Genomic DNA, 20,815 nt, shown 5'->3' on the forward strand with positions numbered 1-20,815 from the left:
TCCTGTATGCTAATTGGCGTTCCAATGGAGACGCTGTCTTACGGCACCCTCGCTCTGGAGCAGGCTGAACGACGTGTGCACTCGCTGAAGATACGCTGCCGGGGAAGACGTGGAGTAGGTGAGCGCTAGGAATCTGATGTGTCTGCTCTTTTGTACGGTCGCCCCATAACTTTAGTGAACGCATATGCTCCAAATAGTGACCAAATCCCTTTTTTTCGACACGTGTTTTCAAAAGGATACTTGACTTAGCTGTAGGCCCTATATATTTTGCTGGCGATCTCAATTTTCCGCTGCAACCCACAAGAGATAGCTCTAATCCCCAAATTTCAGTATCAAAAAAGACTTCCACATAATTATGGAAAAATTTAAGAGATCTCAACTTATACATAGTGATATAAGAGACTACACTTTTTTCTCCCACCCTAACAAAACATATAGCAGGCTTGATTACATATTCACCAATCAGAAAGGTCTCCCTTATATACATAAATGTGAAATTTCACCCACGTCATGGTCTGACCATTCAGCAGTAAAATTAAAATTCTCATGGCCTGAAGTACCGACAGAGCCATTTACAGGGAAATTAGATTAAACCCTTTTGAATGATCCAAAACATGTAACTACCCTTTCCACACTCATATCTGAATACTTCACATTTAATACCAACTTGAAAGCTCAAGTGCGACAGCACGCCCGGCTACAATATAAAGATCTAACATGTAACTACCCTTTCCACACTCATATCTGAATACTTCACATTTAATACCAACTTGAAAGCTCAAGTGCGACAGCACGCCCGGCTACAATATAAAGATCTAACTGAAACCTTCTCGCGATTGGGTCATACATTAAAAATGAATCCAACTGATTCCATAATAGCGCAAGAATATAAATCAGCACGCAAAAAAACGAATAGCTTATTTCACTACGAAAGCAATAGAACAAGTAAACTTCTGGCTCGCGCATTAAAAAAGAAGCGATTCAAGTCATTCATTTATGAAATCCAACACCCACATCACAAAACAACGGTAGTTACAACTAAAGAAATCCTACATACTTTTCATGAGTATTATACTAATCTCTATAACATAGCTAAAACTCATCCTTCTGAGGAACACCTCTCTAACCTCACTTCTTATATTACGGCATGTCAGGTCCCTAAAATTACACAAGAACAATTAAAAGACTTAAAAAAAAAAATCTCAATACAAGAACTAAAGTTTGCAATCACCTCCTTACCCAATGGAAAAAGCCCAGGCCCGGATGGTTTATCTGCCAAATATTATAGAACCTTCTCCATGATCCTAACTCCAATCCTCACTTCTCTTTTTAATGAAGTATCTGAAAGCAACCCATTCCCTCCTTCAATGTTAGAAGCTCAGATTTCTATAATTCCCAAACCGGGTAAACCCCCAATCACACCGGCAAATTTTAGGCCGATCTCTGTACTCAATGTAGATATCAAACTGTATGCCAAAATTATTGCAACCCGAATCAATACACTCCTCCCTTCTATAGTCCACATGAACCAAGCTGGCTTCATACCCACGCGTGAAACCAGAGACAACACCTCCAAAATATTAACCCTTATGGAATATGCACATAGACAGCAGGTCCCCTCCACATTCATATCATAGGATGCGGAGAAGGCCTTTGACAGGCTAGATTGGCCCTTTTTGAAGCAAACCTTATATAGATTTGGCTTTGATCATGACCTGATAGGGAAGATTTTTGCACTTTATAATGCACCACAAGCTAGAATTAAACTAAATGATTCCATCTCCGAAACATTCCAAATCTCAAATGGGACCAGGCAGGGCTGCCCACTTTCACCACTACTTTTCGTGCTCTCAATGGAAATATTAGCCTCATATGTGAGAAACAATGTAGGTATTACTGGCCATATAATCGGGAAAACCGAATACAAAATAACACTCTATGCGGATGACATATGTTACCCTTACAAACCCTGACTTATCTATCCCCACTTTCATGCAGTAACTACATACATATGGTCATTATTCAAACTTAAGAATAAATATCACAAAACCAGAATTACTGAATATTCACTTAACGCCTATAGCTATACAAAATATACACCAACGGTTTAACTTTAGAATTCAAGAGAAGGCAATCAAATATTTAGGAGTCTACATGTCCCCACTTAAACAAGAAATGTTAACATTGAACTATAAAGCCCTTTCAACACTTATTACTTCATTACTTAGAAACTGGAGTGATACATTTATATCCTGGCTTGGCAAACTTAATGCAATCAAAATTATAATTTTGCCTAAAATATTGTATCTCCTACAAACTTTGCCTCCTACAAACTCCTTTATATGGTCGCATAAACGCCCGCGCATTGCCACAGCCACATTATATCGCCCTAAAGAACTAGGAGGATTGGGAGCCCCAAATATATAACATTATAGATTTGCAACCTTCCTAGCTAGAGTAGTGGATTGGTGCAAACACACTGCCAGTAAGGAATGGGTTCAGCTGGAACACCACTTAACTAATGACACTACCTTAGGCGGACAATGCTGGCTTCCACCCAATCAAAGAACGCTATTACATACGACCCCTACAATCACAAGAGAAACTTATAAAATTTGGGATTTGATTATAAAGAAACACATGCATATCTCGACAACATATTCGCCCTTAACCCCAATGATAGGGAAACTCTCATGCCCACTACAACTCAGGATTGCGTAGGGATCAATGAGGCCTTACCGGCTTATAACTTTTTTCAAGATGGGAAAGTTAAAACACAGTCAGATATTATTTCCAGTTGTGGGGATATATTTCACAATTGGTTAACATACGCACAACTAAACCACTTTCTAACTACACACCCGTTTAAAGCACATTTGAAACGTGCTCCCACTCCTTTTGAAAACTTATGCATAGTGCCGCTGCCTAGTAGAGGCATCCTTTCTCTCGCACATAAACAGATAGTTACATTTTACTCAAACACCATGCCTACCTATGTCACCAGATGGGAAAAGAAGGTAGATGAAACACAACCAATAAAACATGGCTAGCTATATTCTCACATATGAGTAGGTCATCCTCTTCTATAGCCACATTAGAAATGAATCTGAAGTTAATGTGCAGATGGTATTATACCCCTGTACGTCTACACCAACTTTTTCCTAACACCCCAGCAAGGTGCTGGAGAGGCTGCCAAAAAACAGGAACTCAGTTCCACATATGGTGGCAATGCCCAATAGCGAAGAACTATTGGGAATCCATAAAAGAAAGAAATTGAACAAACGTTAAACATCTCCTTATCTTATAATATCTGGATCTTCCTCTTTAACCATTTCCCTAAAATTAAATGTAAGTTTAGACTTGCATTGTTGACATTGATGGTTAACTCAGCTAAAAAGCTGATACCTCTAAATTGGAAAAAAGGGGAACTTCCTGCGATCACAACATGGAAAGATACAGTAACACATAACTTACAATTAGAAAAATATCACTACGGACAAACTAACCGACAAGACGATTATTCTTCCATCTGTTTTGACGTAGGAAGACAAACTAGGCCAAGACGGTATTATTGGTAACCCTGATTTGGGTCATAGGGTCCCTTGATTCTCCTACTCTTTAGATTTCTTAGCCTTCAGTGAGGCTGGTACACTGGTACATTATCTAATTGCTTTGCTACTTACATATCTACTTCCGTAGTTATTTTATTATTTACTTTTCTTTCATGTAATTAGCAAGAGTCCATGAGCTAGTGACGTATGGAATATACATTCCTACCAGGAGGGGCAAAGTTTCCCAAACCTTAAAATGCCTATAAATACACCCCTCAACCACACCCACAATTCAGTTTTACAAACTTTGCCTCCCATGGAGGTGGTGAAGTAAGTTTGTGCTAGATTCTACGTTGATATGCGATTCGCAGCAGGCTGGAGCCCGGTTTTCCTCTCAGAGTGCAGTGAATGTCAGAGGGATGTGAAGAGAGTATTGCCTATTTGAATTCAATGGTCTCCTTCTACGGGATCTATTTCATAGGTTCTCTGTTATCGGTCGTAGAGATTCATCTCTTACCTCCCTTTTCAGATCGACGATATACTCTTATATACCATGACCTCTACTGATTCTCGTTTCAGTACTGGTTTGGCTATCTACTATATGTAGATGAGTGTCTTAGGGTAAGTAAGTCTTATTTTATTATGACACTCTAAGCTATGGTTGGGCACTTTCTATGTAAAGTTCTAAATATATGTCTTTAAACTTATATTTGCCATGATTCAGGATAATCAGTATTCCTTTAAAATTCAGACTGTCAGTTTCATTATTTGGGATAATGCATTTTAATTCAATTTATTTTTCTTTACCTTGAAAATTTTCAATTGATAATTTTTCCCTGTTTTTGCACCAAAAAAATGTGGGCGTCGGTTCTGGCGTCAGAGGATGTGGCGTCATACTTGGCGCCAAATATATGGGCGTTGTATTTAGCGCCAATAATGTGGGCGTCATATTTGGCGCCAAAAAATGTGAGCGTATTTTTTGTTTCACTTTTTTTCCTCACATTATTTATACCTCACTTTTTTATTGCTTCTGGTTTCTAGAAGCTTATTATTTTGCATTCTTTTCCCATTCCTGAAACTGTCATTTAAGGAATTTGATAATTTTGCTTTAAATATTGTTTTTTTCTATTACATATTGCAAGATTTCACTGTTCCTGTTTCAAAATAATCTAAGAGGATTCCTGTTGACTGAGTTCAGTCCTACCAAAGCTAAGTTAATTTATTTTAAATATTATGAATGTTTATCTTTAGCTATGGTTTGTAATAAGTTTGTAATAAGTTATCATGATAAACTTTTACATGCAGAATCCATTAGTATTTATGCTTTATATATTGCCATTCTTTTTACATCTTATGTATAAGAAATATTTAGAAGATTTATAAGAAATATTTTTCTGATTCTATTTTAAAGGCTTTGTCTGACATCGTGCCTTCTAATATAATTTTTAGGTCTTTTTCAAACTTCTTTTTTAATTATTGAAGTTTCAAATGACCAACAACATACTGATTTATCCTTCTCTGATGATGTTTTTTCTCATTCAGAATTTTCTTCATCAGATATTGACACTAACAAATCTACTTTTTTATTTTATATTTTTATTAAAGTACATTTGTTCTTTGTTGAAAAGGTGTTGATTATTTTGGATATTAAGGTAACTAGTTCTTTTTCAAGACTAGCTAACACTATTTCTGCTTATTTATTTCTTCTGTGTTTTCAGAGGTTTTTTTCCAATTCCTCATACTAGGGAATGGAATAGGCTGAGAATTTTCTTTTATTCCTTTTTCAAAGGTTTTAATCTATATTCTTTGCCCGCAGTTAAATTCAATTTTGAGGCTTCTCCAATTTATTGGGGCTATCTCTACTCCTACTAATTATGCTATTGTTTCTATAGCAAAATAGTATTTATTTTCCTTTAGATGGTTGTATTTTATTTATGGAAAATTATTTAGTTTCAGGTACTTTTCTTGGACCTGTGATTTATTTGGATGTTACAATTGCTTCATTTTTTCTATTTACTTTAAAATCAAGGGGTCGATCCGATAAAAATCGTCGCCCGCAAAAGCCGGCGACGCCAATATTTACGCTGGTTTGGTATCACATATACGGCGTAACCTAGAAGTTACGCGCGTATATTTCTGCCGTCGCCCTATAGGCAGGTATACCAAACCAGCGCAGTTTGGTATCCAATATGCAGCGTAAGGACTTACGTGGCGAAAATGGAGAAAACTTACTCCATTTTCACCTCGCCACAAAAAGCAGCCGTAAGAAGCCTTACGCTGACTATTGGAGCCCCGTAACTCCCTAAACTGGCTGCTAAAATAAACCTAACACCTAACGCATCAGCAATGTCTATCTCCCTGTCAACCGCGATCTTCTAAAATAAACCTAACGCATGCGCAATGTCTATCTACCTGTCAACCGCGATCCCCCCCCCCCCCCCCCGAAATCCCTAATAAAGTTATTAACCCCTAAACCGCCGCTCCCGGACCCCGCCGCCATCTACATAAACTAACCCCCTACTGTGAGCCCCTAAAACCGCCGCCATCTACCTTATCTATCCCCTAATTAGAACCCCTTACACCGCTGTCATCTACCTTATCTATCCCCTAATCTGACCCCTTACACCGCCGCCACCTATATAAAAATTATTAACCCCTAATCTAATCCCCCTATACCGCCGCCAGCTATATTAATATTATTAACCCCTAATGTAAGCCCCTTACACCGCCGCCATCTCTATTAAAATGATTAACCCCTAATTTAATCTACCTACCCCGCCGCCAGCTATATTATCTATATTAACCCTAAGTATATTATAGTTAATATAGGTATTACATTATATATATTAACTATATTAACCCTAATTATATTAGGGTTAATATAGTTAATATAGTTACTATAGTATTTATATTAACTATATTAACTCTATCTAACCCTAACACAGCCAATAGAATGCGAGCTCAATCTGATTGGCTGATTGGATCAGCCAATCGGATTGAACTTGAATCTGATTGGCTGATTCAATCAGCCAATCAGATTTTTCTAACTTAATTCCGATTGGCTGATAGAATCCTATCAGCCAATCGGAATTCGGCGGACGCCATCTTGGATGACGTAATTTAAAGGTACCTCATTCGTCGTTCAGTCGTCGGCTGGGATGGATGCTCCGCGGCGGCGGAGCAAAGAAAGAAGATTGAAGATGCCGCCGGAAGAATGAAGACTTTGCTGCCGCTTGGAGGAAGACGTCGCCGGAGGAAGAATTCTTCTTTGCCGCTTGGAGGAAGACATCGCCCGGATCGGATCAGGAGTTCGGCCCGGTGTGGTGAAGACAAGTTAGGGAGATCTTCAGGGGGGTAGTGTTAGGCTTTTTTAAGGGGGGTTTGGGTGGTTTTAGAATAGGGGTATGTGGGTGGTGGGTTGTAATGGGGGGGGGTATTGTATTTGTATGCAAAAGAGCTGAATTCTTTGGGGCATGCCCCACAAAAGGCCCTTTTAAGGGCTGGTAAGGTAAAGAGCTTTGACATTTTTTTAATTTAGAATAGGGCAGGGAATTTTTTTTATTTTGGGGGTTTATTATTTTATTAGGGGGCTTAGAATAGGTGTAATTAGCTTAAAAATCTTGTAATCTTTTTTTTATTTTTTGTAATTTAGTGGGGTTTTTTTTTGTAATTTAGTTTAGTTAATTTAATTGTATTTTTAGATAGATGTTTGTAGTTTATTTAATTTATTGATAGTGTAGGTGTATTTGTAACTTAGGTTAGGATTTATTTTACAGGTAATTGGGTAATTATTTTAACTAGGTAGATATTAAATAGTTAATAACTATTTAATAGCTATTATACCTAGTTAAAATAATTAACAATTTACCTGTAAAATAAATATTAACCCTAACATAGCTACAATGTAATTATTAATTATATTGTAGCTATCTTAGGGTTTATTTTATAGGTAAGTATTTAGATTTAAATAGGAATATTTTAGTTTATAAATGAATTAGATTAATTTAATATAAATTTAGTTAGGGGTGTTAGGGTTAGATAGAGTTAATATAGTTAATATAAATACTATAGTAACTATATTAACCCTAATATAATTAGGGTTAATATAGTTAATATATATAATGTAATACCTATATTAACTATAATATACTTAGGGTTAATATAGATAATATAGCTGGCGGCGGGGTAGGTAGATTAAATTAGGGGTTAATCATTTTAATAGAGATGGCGGCGGTGTTAGGGGCTTACATTAGGGGTTAATAATTTTAATATAGATGGCGGCGGTGTTAGGAGCTCACTTTAGGGGGTTATAGATATAATATAGCTGGCGGCGGGGTACGGGATTGATGGTTTAGGGGTTAATAACTTTATTAGGTTGCGGCGGGGTACGGGAGCGGCGGTTTAGGGGTTAATAGCTTTTTTATTGTTAGGATAGTGAGGGGGTATAGCGGATAGAGGGTTAGACGTGTCGGGCTATGTTAGGGAGGCGTGTTAGACGTGTCGGGCTATGTTAGGGAGGCGTGTTAGACGTGTCGGGCTATGTTAGGGAGGCGTGTTAGACAGTGCGGGTGATTTAGACTTTAGTCAGGTTTTATAGGCGCCGGCAGTTTCTAACGTGGCGCAAGTCACTGGCGACTCCAAAAATCTGTACTTACGCAGATTTCTGGACATCGCTGGTTTGTGAGACTTGCGCCACTTTAGCAAGTGACGGCGTCGCATATTGGATGGCTCGAGTTGCGAGCTGAAACTGCGGGCGACGTGGGTTCCCTCGCTTGCGCCGCAAACTGCGATCTATATCGGATCGCGCCCCAAGTATCAGATTATGATTTATTTTAGCATTATTAAAAGGACAAAATTTACTAGACTAGGTGCTGTTGCATTTGTCTTGTTGTTTTGCATTTATTGATTATGCAAGTCCACTGTATTGTCTGGTCCTTTAACTGGACTATCATGCTAATAATTTCATTTGTATCTTCATTTTATTGAATATTTTCGCAAATGAGGTTTAATCTATGTCTTTAGCTGTTTTAGCTAGAAGAATTTGTGATTTCTAAAAATCCATATTTCTTTTGTTCTAAGATAATCAATTATTTGTTTTATAATTGTATTCAATTCTTAACTGTTACTCTGGGCTTCAAGATTGCGTTCTAAGACTAAAACTTTAAGCTTATACTAGTTTGGTTGTTCTTATTAAGGAACGAATTCCTGAATTCTTTCCCAAGTAACATGTTTTTAATTGGAAATTTTTCAGTTCGAAATCAGCTCCCTAAAATTGCGATGTACGTGCCGTTTTCTAGCTTGGCTGGCAAGGGGCATGTTAAGACTTTTTTGAAATTTATTTGGTTCTATTCGGTCCAAATTTCTTTTTATTCCAGTAAGGCTAACACTTTAAGTGTGTTTCGGTCCTATATATTTTGGGTACTGTTGAAGCATGGCTGATCACCCGTGGGGTTCAAGCGCTGCTCAGACCTGGAATCTTCTGGGGTATTTCTTCCAGTTCCATTTTTAGGAACTGGGTTTTGGAGTTTTATTCAAACTATTCTGCCTTTTTTTGGTCAGTGATAGCATTATTTGTTTTCATTAGATACAATAAATGCATATTTTCATTTTTTTGTTTTCATTCAGATTATTTTCTGAGGATGCGGAATCTCATATGATTCACTTTGTTCTTCCAGGACATAGTTAGAGGATCTTTTTTTCAAAAGCTCTTGATTCCTCACACAAGGGTCACCTTTTTTAGGTTTCCAGATAGTTTGTGTCACTGTCTTTGTGTTCCGTCTCTCGGTACCTTTAGTCTCTATTATTTCCTTCAGTTGCTATATATGCATAGAAGTTTTAGGTCTTATGGCCACAGCATTGGATTCAATTCCCTTTGCTCATTTTCAATAGAAAGAACCTTTCCAGTCTTTTATGCTGAATTATGGTGCAGGGATTCTAGGATTTCGCATTTTAAATCTTCGAATCCTAATATTTATCTCTCTTGATTTGGTGGTTAAGATCACCATCATTTAGTTCTACAGGTCTCTTCGTTTCTTTCAACCTGGACCATGATCTCTACAGATTTGAGTCTTTTTGGTTGGGAGGCTGTCTGAGGATCTCTGTCAGCACAAGGGGTTTGGAAATCTCAGGAGGCGAGATTACCATTTGATATTTTAGAACTCCGTGTTTTCTCAGAGTTTTTCAGTTAGTTTCTTTTTGAAGAAGAGACGTTTATTGTTTTTCAGACAATATCACAACTATGGTGTATGTCAATCATCAGGGTAGGACTATCAGTCCTTAGGCTGTGACAGAAGTGTCTCGGATATTAGCTTGGGCTAAATCCAGATCCTATCTAAATTTTGTGGGGGGTTTTCCCAGGTATAGATATTTGGGAAACGGATTATCTCTGTTAATCAAGCTTTACTTCCGGGAGAATGGTCTCTCTTACCCAGATATGTTTTTCAATTTTTCAAATGTGAGCATTTCTAGAAATAGATCTGTTGGCATCTCATCTGAATAAAGAACTTCCCAGGGGCCTATTCAGGTCCGGGGATCTTCAGGCGGAAGTAGTGTATGCATTGACATTTCTTTGGAATTATCTTTTTGCCTATTTCTTTCCACCTCTAGTTCTTCTTCCAAAGTGATTTCCAAAATTCTTATGGAGTATTTGTTTGTTATGCTGGTGGCTCCAGCATGGCCTCTCAGGTTTTGGTATGCGGATCTCATTCGGATGGCCAGTTGCCAACCTTGGACACTTCCGTTTAAACCAGACCTTCTTTCTCAAGGACCATTTTTTCCATCAGGATTTCAAATCATTAAATTTGAAGGGATGGAGATTGAACGCTTGGTTTTTAGTCATAGAGGTTTTTCTGACTCATTGATTAATACTATGTTTCAGGCTCGTAAATCTGTCTCTAGAAAGATTTATTATTGAGTCTGGAAGACCTACTTTTCTTGGCATTCTTTTAAAATTCATAGAATTTTATTATTTTTTCAGGTTGGTTTGGATAAGGTTTTGTCTTCAGTTCTTTGTTAAGACAAATCTCTACTCTTTCTGTTCTTTTTTCACAGAAAGATTGCTAATCATCCTGATATTCATTGTTTTGTACAGGCTTTGGTCCGTATCAAGCCTGTCATTATTTCAATCTCTCCTCTTTGGATTCTCAATTTGGTGCTGAGGGCTTTACAGGCTCCTCCGTTTGAAACTATGCATTTTCTGAACATTAAATTACTTTCTTGGAAAAGTATTGTTCATTTTGGTTATTTCTTCTGCTAGAAGAGTTTTTGAGTTATCTGCTCTTTTTTGTGAATATCCTTTTCTGATTTTTCATCAGGATAAGGCAGTGTTACTTCCTGATATTCATCATTTTGTTCAGGTTTTGATTCGTATCAAACCTGTCATTAAGCCAATTTGTCCTCCTTGGAGCATATGCTTGCTCTGGACATTAATTACTTTCATGGAAAGTATTGTTCTTTTTGGACATCTCTTCAGCTAGAACAGTTTTTGAATTATCTGTTCTTTCTTGTGAATCTCTTTTTTCAGATTTTTTTCAACAGGATAAGGTGGTTTTTGCTGTCCTCATTTCAATTCTCACCTAAAGTTGTAAATTCTAACAAACATTAGGGAGGAATTATTTTTTTCCTAAGACTTCTTTGGTGAGATTCTTACTTTCTTTGGATATAGAAAGAGTTTTTGAAATTCTATGTTGAAGCTATTCAGATTTCAGATAGACTTCTAGTCTATTTTTTTTTATCTTTTCTGGTTTTAGGAAGGTCAAAAGCTTCTGCCATTTATTTGGCATCTTGCTTGAACTTTTGATTCATCATGCTTATTTGGAGTCGGGTGGATTCCCGCCTCGGAGGATTACGGCTCATTCTACTAGGTAAGTTTCTACTTCCTGGGCTTTTTAAGAATGAAGCTTCTGTTGATTAGATTTGCAAAGCAATGACTTGGTCTTCTTTGCATACTTTTACTATGTTCTACCATTTTGATGTTTTCTCTTCTTTAGAAGCAGTTTTGGTAGAATGGTACTTCAGGCAGCTGTCTCAGTTTGATTCTTCTGCTTAGAATTTCAGTTTTTTTTCATTATAAAAATTGAAACTTTTTTGATTTGGGTAGTGGATTAATTTTTCAGCAGAATTGGCTGTCTTTATTTATCCCTCCCGCTCTAGTGACTCTTGCGTGGAAGTTCCACATCTTGGGTATTTATTATCCCATACGTCACTAGCTCATGGACTCTTTAATTACATGAAAAGAAAACATAATTTATGTAAGAACTTACCTGATAAATTCATTTATTTCATATTAGCAAGAGTCCATGAGGCCCACCCCTTTTTTGTGGTGGTTATGATTTTTTTGTATAAAGCACAATTATTCCAATTCCTTATTTTTTTTATGCTTTCGCTCCTTTCTTATCACCCCACTTCTTGGCTATTCGTTAAACTGAATTGTGGGTGTGGTGAGGGGTGTATTTATAGGCATTTTAAGGTTTGGGAAACTTTGCCCCTCCTGGTAGTAATGTATATCCCATACGTCACTAGCTCATGGACTCTTGCTAATATGAAAGAAATGAATTTATCAGGTAAGTTCTTACATAAATTATGTTTTTTTTTACCCTGTAGAAAAGAGCACCATAACACGTTTATTTGATTGTTTGATTCTTTGATTGTGGAGAAATCACAAAATTACAAGTTCAAAGAAGAGCACTTTACTTGACCATAACAAAGAAAAGACTTTGAAAAATTGTCCTCAATCTAAATAGGCAAGTGCCTTCTACTTCTATATAATTGTGCTCTTTATGTAAAGTGACACTGAGTCTCTGTATCTGAATTTGCAAGGATTGTGATAATTTGCAATCACACCTATGCTCTGTACCTTTTTATTTCCTTTAATAAAGCTTGTTTTGAAAAAAGAAAAAAAAAGAAAAATGTGTTACAAACATTACAAACCAAAACATTTCTGCAAAAAAAACCCAAAAAAACAAACCTAACACTAACCCCCGAAGATCCACTTACAGTTTTCGAAGACCCAACATCCATCCTCATCCAAGCGGCAAAAGTCCTCAGCGAAGCCGGCAGAAGTCTTCATCCAACCGGGCAGAAGTCTTCATCCAGACGGCATCTTCTATCTTCATCCATCCGGTGCGAAGCAGCTCCATCTTCAAAACATCTGGCGCGGAACATCCTCTTCTTACGATCGCCGCTAAAGAATGAAGTTTCCTTTAAATGACGTCATCCAAGATGGCGTCTCTTAGATTCCGATTGGCTGATAGAATTCTATCAGCCAATAGGAATTAAGGTGGAAAAAAATCCTATTGGCTGTTGCAATCAGCTAATAGGATTGAGCTCACATTCTATTGGCTGATTGGAATAGCCAATAGAATGCAAGCTCAATCCTATTGGCTGAATGGATCAGCCAATAGGATTAAAGCACAATCCTATTGGCTGATTGCAACAGCCAATAGGATTTTTTCCACCTTAATAACTATTGGCTTATAGAATTCTATCAGCCAATCGGAATCTAAGAGACGCCATCTTGGATGACTTCATTTAAAGGAAACTTCATTCTTCAGCGGCGATCGTAAGAAGAGGATGCTCCGCGCCGGATGTCTTGAAGATGGAGCCTCTCTGCGCCGGATGGATGAAGATAGAAGATGCCGTTTGGATGAAGACTTCGGCCCGCTTGGATGAAGACTTCTGCCGCTTGGATGAGGATGGATGTCGGGTCTTCGAAAACTGTAAGTGGATCTTCGGGGGTCAGTGTTAGGTTTTTTTAAGGGTTTATTGGGTGGGTTTTATTTTTAGGTTAGGGACTTTGGGCGAAAAAGAGCTAAATGCCCTTTTAAGGGCAATGCCCATCCAAATACCCTTTTCAGGGCAATGGGGAGCTTAGGTTTTTTTAAGATAGGTTTTTATTTGGGGGGTTTGGTTGTGTGGGTGGTGGGTTTTACTGTTGGGGGGGTGTTTGTATTTTATTTTACAGGTAAAAGAGCTGATTTCTTTGGAGCAATGCCCCGCAAAAGGCCGTTTTTTAAGGGCCATTGGTAGTTTATTGTAGGCTAGCTTCTTTTTTTTTTTGGGGGGGGGGCTTTTTTATTTTGATAGGGCTATTAGATTAGGTGTAATTAGTTTAAATATTTGATCATTTATTTTTTATTTTGTGTTACTTAGTTGTTATTTTTTTGTAACTTACTAATTCTTTATTGTAGATTTAAATAATTTGAGTAGGGTTAGGTTTTTAAATATTTAATATAGTTAATTTAATTTGTAGTTTAATGTAATTTTAGTATAACAGTTAGAGTAGGTTAATTAGTAGTTTAATATAGTTTAATGTAATTTTAGTATAATCGTTAGAGTAGGTTAATTAATAGTTTAATATATAATTTTAGTATAATAGGGTAGGTTAATTAGTAGTTTTATACAGTTTATTTTAATTCTAAAGGTAAGTTTTAAATTTATTATAAGATGGGGATGAGTTAATATTTAATGTAAAGTTAGCGGGATGTTAGGTTTAGGGGTTAATAGATTAATTTAGTTCATGGTGATGTGGGGGCTGGTGGTTTAGGGGTTAATAGGTTTAGTAAGTGGTAGTGATGTGGGAGGCCAGGGGTTTAGGGGTTAATACATTTATTTAGTTGTGGTGGGGTTCGGGAGCGGAGGGATAGGGGTTAATATATTTATTTAGTTGCGGCGGGGTCCGGGAGCGGTGGAATAGGGGTTAATAACATTATGTAGGTGGCGATGTTGGGGGGCGGAATATTAGGGGTGTTTAGACTCTGGGTACATGTTAGGGTGTTAGGTGTAAACGTAACTTTTATTCTAGCATAGAAATCAATGGGATATCGGGCAGCATCGAACATGAGCTTTCACTGCTTTCAGACTCCCATTGATTCCTATGGCATCCGCGGCCTCCAGGGTGGCGGATTGAAAAGCAGGTATGCTGGGCCGGAATAGTGGCGAGCGTACCTGTTAGAAGTTTGATAAATGGCAAAAGGTGTCAGATAGTTCCGAATTTGTATTTGGAACATCTGTAATGACGTAAGCATCGATCTGTGTCGGATTGAGACCGGCGCATCGTATGTTACGTCACAAATGTCAACTTTTGCCGGTCTGTAGGCTTTGATAAATGGGGCGAATCAGGCTCGCCACAATTACGCTGCAGAATTCCAGCGTATTTGTGGTTGACGGCTTGATAAATATCCCTCAGAGAATCAAACCAAAAGGATGTTGCAGCGGCCACACAGGTGATTGCAACTGCTGGTCTAAGCTGAAGAGCTGATTGAGAAAAAAAATTCCTTAGCGAGGACTCTGATTTGCGATCCATTGGGTCCTTAAATGAGGAACTATCCTCCATGGGAATAGTTGTGAATTTTGCTAGAGTGTAAATAACTTCAGCAACCTTGGGAATCACTTCCCAGGCTGTCAAATTCTTTTCTGAGAGAGGATACAGCTTCTTGAACCTGTTAGGGAGCATAATGAATTCCTGGTCTCTTCCATTCTTTAGCAATGTATTCTGTAACCAAGTCTGGTGCTTCAAAAGCCTTAGGAACTTTTGGTGGAGCTTTGAAAACCTGATTCCACTTATTTACAGGTTTTGAAATTTCTGTATTCTGTGCTGACATTTCTAAACTGTTCAGTACTTCCTGTAGAAGGAAACTAATGTGATCCACTCTAAATCTGAATGTGCAGTCATGCTCTGGTTTAGTTACTGGCTCAGGATCTTCTGAGGGGATTTCACCCTCAGAAAGGGACTCGAGTCAGAGGTTTGTAAACTAGGTGGTAACAGAGCTAGATGTTCAGTCCCCTGTGACAGGGAGGGTGAGGTAAATATCCAGATTTACATTTGCGCTTCCTTGCAATTGCCGCTAACAGCTCTGTCATAATTCTCTGTAAGGTATTTTTAAACTCAGATGAAAAATCAGTGTTATCACTCTGAGTCATATAAACTGGCATGGTCATTCGATGTCTGCCAGGAGTTTTGCAAAACAAACAGGGAAAATGAACAGCATTTGTTTTGGATGCTAATGGGCCAGACATACTAAGTGGGGGTATAGACATGACTGACAAAAATTAGGCAAAAAAGGATAAATATTGAAGTACAGTATTAATGCACAATATAAACAATCTTATTAATAAATTAATACAAGGAACAGCCCCTAAATACATCTATTAACCCATATAAGGTAGAAATAAAGGCCACAAAAATGAATCCTATAATGAATTGTTAACCTCTCCCACCCACTTAGCAGCTCTTTTGAGGGTACTCACAACCTCCTGGGCAAGAAAAGTTTACATTTTTGACCATCACTGAAGAAAAAGACTACAGGATGCCTTGGAGAAGGAATCTGTAGCTTCCAGAGCAATGGAGAAGAGGAGAAAAGGCGCCAAGAGGAAGGGGCGGTACTTACCACAGTAACATTAAATACAGACAACAGCCTGAAGTAAAAAACACCAAACAATTTTTTTAGTTCCCTTCTGTCTCCCACCCCAACCGCTATCAAAATGAAGAGAACCACTAACTACATTGTGCAGTTTCTAGTTCTCTTAGAGACAGTAACCATTTTTGAGAATAATTGTAAAAATAATTTTTTTGAGGTAAAAAACAAGTCTAGAGAATAGGGAAAATTTGGAGCAAATATTTTGTTTAGGTGTTAAGCACATAAGTAAAGTGTCATGTGAAAGGGCTGGAGCCCCCCCCCCCCAAAAAAAAAAAACTATGTAGTATCTATGTCAGAGTATACTAGTCATAGTTCCTTGGCTATGTGTGGTACCTGAGTCACTTACCTTGACTGCAGAACCCCTCCACTGATCTTACAAGCTTGCCGAGGCTTTTCTCTCGAAATGCTGATGCAGTAGAGCCCACACAGTGGAAGCAAAGATACTGCAGAGGATTTTCACGGATATACCTGTAACCCCTCTGGTGAAGGTTAAGGGACTGGGTCCCCATGACGCTAAAGTGCAGCTGTGACTGAGAGATTTACCCATAAGGGTAGTGACATGCCATAAGAGAGGTATTCCTTTACCCCTGTTACACTCATGCATTCTGAATCTTTTTTGAGTGAAACTGGAAGAGGGGTATAGGGTCTCAAGTCAGGTCCAAGCTCCCAATAATAAATAAGTAAATAACAATATCTTGATTGCAGAGCACCTCACTGAACCTCTCACCTCAGAGGCCAAGAACTACCTGGAGAGGAAGTGGAGTTGGGAGGGATTAAAGCTTTTGTGAGGGTTCTTGACCTCTACCTGGTGGCGGGAAGTATATCCCACATGTTATGGACACCTCTGAACTCTCCCCATCTTACAAAATAAATTAGCTATTTTAAAGGGAAAGTATACTGTAAAATTGTTTTCCTCTTAAAGGGACAGTAAAGTCAAAATTAAACTTTAATGATTCATATAAAGCATGCAATTTTAAACAACCTTTTAATTTACTTCTGTTTCCAAATTTGCTTTGTTCTCTTGGTATCTCTAATTGTAGAGCAAAGCTAGGTAGGCTCATACGAGCTCAGGAGTGTGCATGTGTCTTTGCAAAATTATTTGCTGCTTTGTAATACAATGTTGCAAAACACTGCTGCCATAGAGTACTAAAGACATGTGAACACTCCTGAGCTCTTATGAGACTACCTAGTTTTACTATTCAATTAAAAGATACCAAGAGAACGAAGAAAATTTGATAACCAAAGTAAATTGGAAAGTTATTTAACGTGATGTTAGATCCAAACATTTAATAAAGGCTAGGATTTACCATCACTACAAATCAAGGGGCGTTTCATTGATCAAATGTGTACAAAAGGATGCTAAATTTACCTTTTCTGTACCGTTGTACAACACTAAATTCAGCGGCGCTAGCCGCCCACGGCACAACGATCCCCTTCAATAAGGGGACGTTTGCACCTCTGAACCAATAGCTGTGCATGTCAACTGACAGGTTTGCGTATTGGTTCAGAGGGGAAAGCAGCACCTCATTGGTAGATGGTTTTGCTGTGGGCGGCCGGAGCCGCTGAATTTAGCGCTGTGCAACTGCACCGAAAGGGTGAGTTTAGCACAGTTTTGTACACGTTTGATCAATAAAACTCCCCTTGATTTGTAGTGGTCGTAAATCCTAGCCTTTGTTAAAGCTTGGATTTACCATCATGTTAAAATTGCACTCTCTAAATCTGTCCATTTAATGTATTTTCAATGACTTGTTATACCAGCTGCAGAGTGTAAAATGTGTGAGAAATTGTATTTTCAGGTTCATTTGTGTATATAAATTAGTTGGTTTTATTATTTTAAACCACAAACTATTAAAATGGGTTGAGCTTGCAGGTAATATATCTCATTATGTTATCACTTTATGTACACACACTTGCTTCCTTAGCTTGTATTTGTCTGTAAACCAAAGCTTAATACTTAGAGAGAACAATGGAAAATTAAAATTTTATTATTTTAACGATCCTGCACCCCACTGAGTATGTAATTTCTCCTGCTGGCTGTGGTTACTTAGGCTTATCAAGAGCCTAGACTTCAGTATATAAACTTTCAGTATAGGTTGAGATTCCACAGGCTATATCAGCTATTTCAAATGCTGAAATAAGAGTAAATGAGCTACTTGTAAACAATTTAATACATTCCAGCACTTAAATTGGATCATTGGGAACAATTTAAGATAACTTTTTTTGGGTGTAAACTGTCCCTTTAAGTAGTTTGAATAGGGATTTGTGCTAGTATAATCAAGTTATTTGTAAGACACTGGAAAATGAGTGTCATATGCCCTACAGCCTTTGCATGTTTTGCGTTTCCTTAATTGTAAATTGAACTGAAATCCCTTGAAATCTTTTAAAAAATCGGCCAGTGTATACATTTGTGTGTAGTTTTCTCTTTGGTCAGAAAAATCAGATAAAAATACAAATTTCCATTATATCAAAGCAGACAAACAAAATACAAGTATCTCCCATCCGGCATCACGGACCTACCTTTCCAGTTGAACTGCCAAAGCTTAATGTCCCTGGAGTAACAAAGACTATGTCCTTCCCTGTTCATAAGTTTCAGCCGGTTTTCCCCAGTCCTGGAAACAACGGAAAACTTCCAGTACTTTCAAGCATGAAGTACATTGACACCAAGGTAATTTCAAACAGAACAGAGTTTCACAATTCAGCTGGGGTGTGACAGTATGGTTGTATTTTATGGTGGTAAGAGATTCATTCTTGTGTTTTTCAGACTCTGAAACCATATCAGTTACCTTCTATTGGAAGAAAAGGTGCTGGGTTTTGATGATATCTATGCACAACTTACCCAAAGTTTCTACATGAGCTGTGCCTTCCTTAAAACTGAAAGACCTCAGTCAGAGGTGCCTTTTGATTTGAGGGTGTACCAGCCAATAAAGAGCCAAGATTTTTTTTTTCCCATAGAGTTTTGTTGTATGCACTTTACATAAGCAATGCAGAGAGACAAAAACAACAACACACATTTCACTTTTTTTGTAAAGTAATTGTTTTTATACTGTAATAAGTTTCTAATTTTATTGTCATAAAATTTATGCTATGATTTAACAAAACCGATTTATAATTCCTTGTAGAAGTAGCTTTTCACAGGCATCTTCTGAAAAATATACCAGGACTTAATATTTAAAATTTACTTCTTTCAAACAGTACTTGTAGAGACTTCAAGTCTACATCATTTTTTTTTAAATAGACATCACTCAAAAAAAAGTTATTAAGCATTTATAAATATTTTATTTAGTATTTGTACTAATATGCAGGTGAAGGAGAGCAACGTCCCGCACAAAACTAGTAAGTTAAACATTTTTGGGCTGATTATTTTAATAGAAACTCATGAATATATTGACTATGATACTAAAAACCACTAGACTTCAGTCAATGAGGAATCACAGAACATGAACAGAAGATTCAATGAATAAGTGTCCTATAATATAGAATTTAAAGCACATATTTGAGATGGTACTTGGTACACAGGTGAGTAAACAAAATGTTAAAATACGGAATAAAAAGGAAAGCTTGGGCATTAATGAAAGTATAATTTGTGTATATTGGCTCATCCCGATAGCACTCACCAACATTTTTTTTATATCAATCATTAAAAGGGACCTATAACACCTTCTAAAAATCCTTTAAACTAACTTATACTGATTAATAATAACAAACTACGCATGAATCTCTATACTTGATGGTCAGTTTACCTCAAACAGTTAAATTAGAGTGTCTTCAATCAGACTGCTGATCCAGCACTTGGTAAAGCTATAAATGCCGCCATATTGCCACACAGGCACAGCAGTCATGTGATGAACATGGCATATACTTTTATTAATCAAGTCAGAGGATTATCAGAACACTCGCTCACTGTGGAGCTGAGCGAGTGCTACATTAGCTGTATATATTATTACATTTATCTTATGTGCCTCATATAAAAAACATTCAGTTTGTGAAGGCATTCTAATAAAAGCATTATAAATACATCTGCACTATTGACTGCAGCACAGCTCCAGGAATGCACAGTCACAACTCCATGAACGGTTGTAATTTCTCTTAGCAAACTACAGAGAGGGAGGGGGAGAAGGGGAGGGGGCATGTTCATTGGAAGATAGCAGCTGAATCAGTGAATAACTAATGTATGCAGTATTAGTTTTTCAGCTATCTTCCAACGGACCATGCCTCCTCCCTTTCTCCCTCCCTGTAGTTTGCTATGAGAAATTACAACCGTTCACGGAAGTGTGCACTCCTGGAGAGGGGGGAGGCGGAGGCATGTTCTGTTGGAAGATAGCAGCCTAAAAACTAACACTGCGTACATTAGTTATTCACTTATTCAGCTGCTATCTTCCAACGAACATGCCCCCTCCCCTTCTCCCCCTCCGTAGTTTGCTAAGAGAAATTACAACCGTTCATGGAGTTGTGACTGTGCATTCCTGGTGCTGTGCTGCAGTCAATAGTGCAGATGTATTTATAATGCTTTTATTAGAATGCCTTCACAAACTGAATGTTTTTTTATATGAGGCACATAAGATAAATGTAATAATATATACAGCTAATGCAGCACTCGCTCAGTTCCACAGTGAGCGAGTGTTCAGATAATCCTCCTCTAAACTGGATAAATAAGAGTATGTGCATCACATGACTGCTGTGTCTGTGAGTAAAACGTGCGCTACAATATGGATGCAAACAGCAAAAGTTAGTTTGCAGAATTTGCAGCAGGTGTTTAGTGTCCCTTTAAAGTAATAGGGCAGGCAGAACCAGAAAAACACATCCATGACACTTACAGTATTTTATAAAATGCTACTGACTTGCAGAAGT

General features: G+C 37.7%; 1 protein-coding gene across 2 annotated transcripts in view; it reads left to right on the top strand.

Moving 5' to 3' along the window:
* The window catches only part of MOK (MOK protein kinase), a 281,854-nt gene extending 262,936 nt beyond the window's left edge, over positions 1 to 18,918 (top strand). The window contains exons 11-12 of one of the 2 annotated variants that reach the window (XM_053697435.1): positions 18,438 to 18,632; positions 18,729 to 18,918. In XM_053697435.1, coding sequence (XP_053553410.1) covers positions 18,438 to 18,632; positions 18,729 to 18,782 — 249 coding nt within the window. In that variant the 3' untranslated portion in view covers positions 18,783 to 18,918. The remainder of the gene's footprint in view (positions 1 to 18,437; positions 18,633 to 18,728) is intronic. The other variant, XM_053697436.1, reaches the window with a different exon arrangement.
* The last annotated feature ends 1,897 nt before the right edge of the window (positions 18,919 to 20,815 follow it).

The sequence above is a fragment of the Bombina bombina genome, chromosome 1 (genome assembly GCF_027579735.1).
Source record: "Bombina bombina isolate aBomBom1 chromosome 1, aBomBom1.pri, whole genome shotgun sequence".
Classification (NCBI taxonomy): domain Eukaryota; kingdom Metazoa; phylum Chordata; class Amphibia; order Anura; family Bombinatoridae; genus Bombina; species Bombina bombina.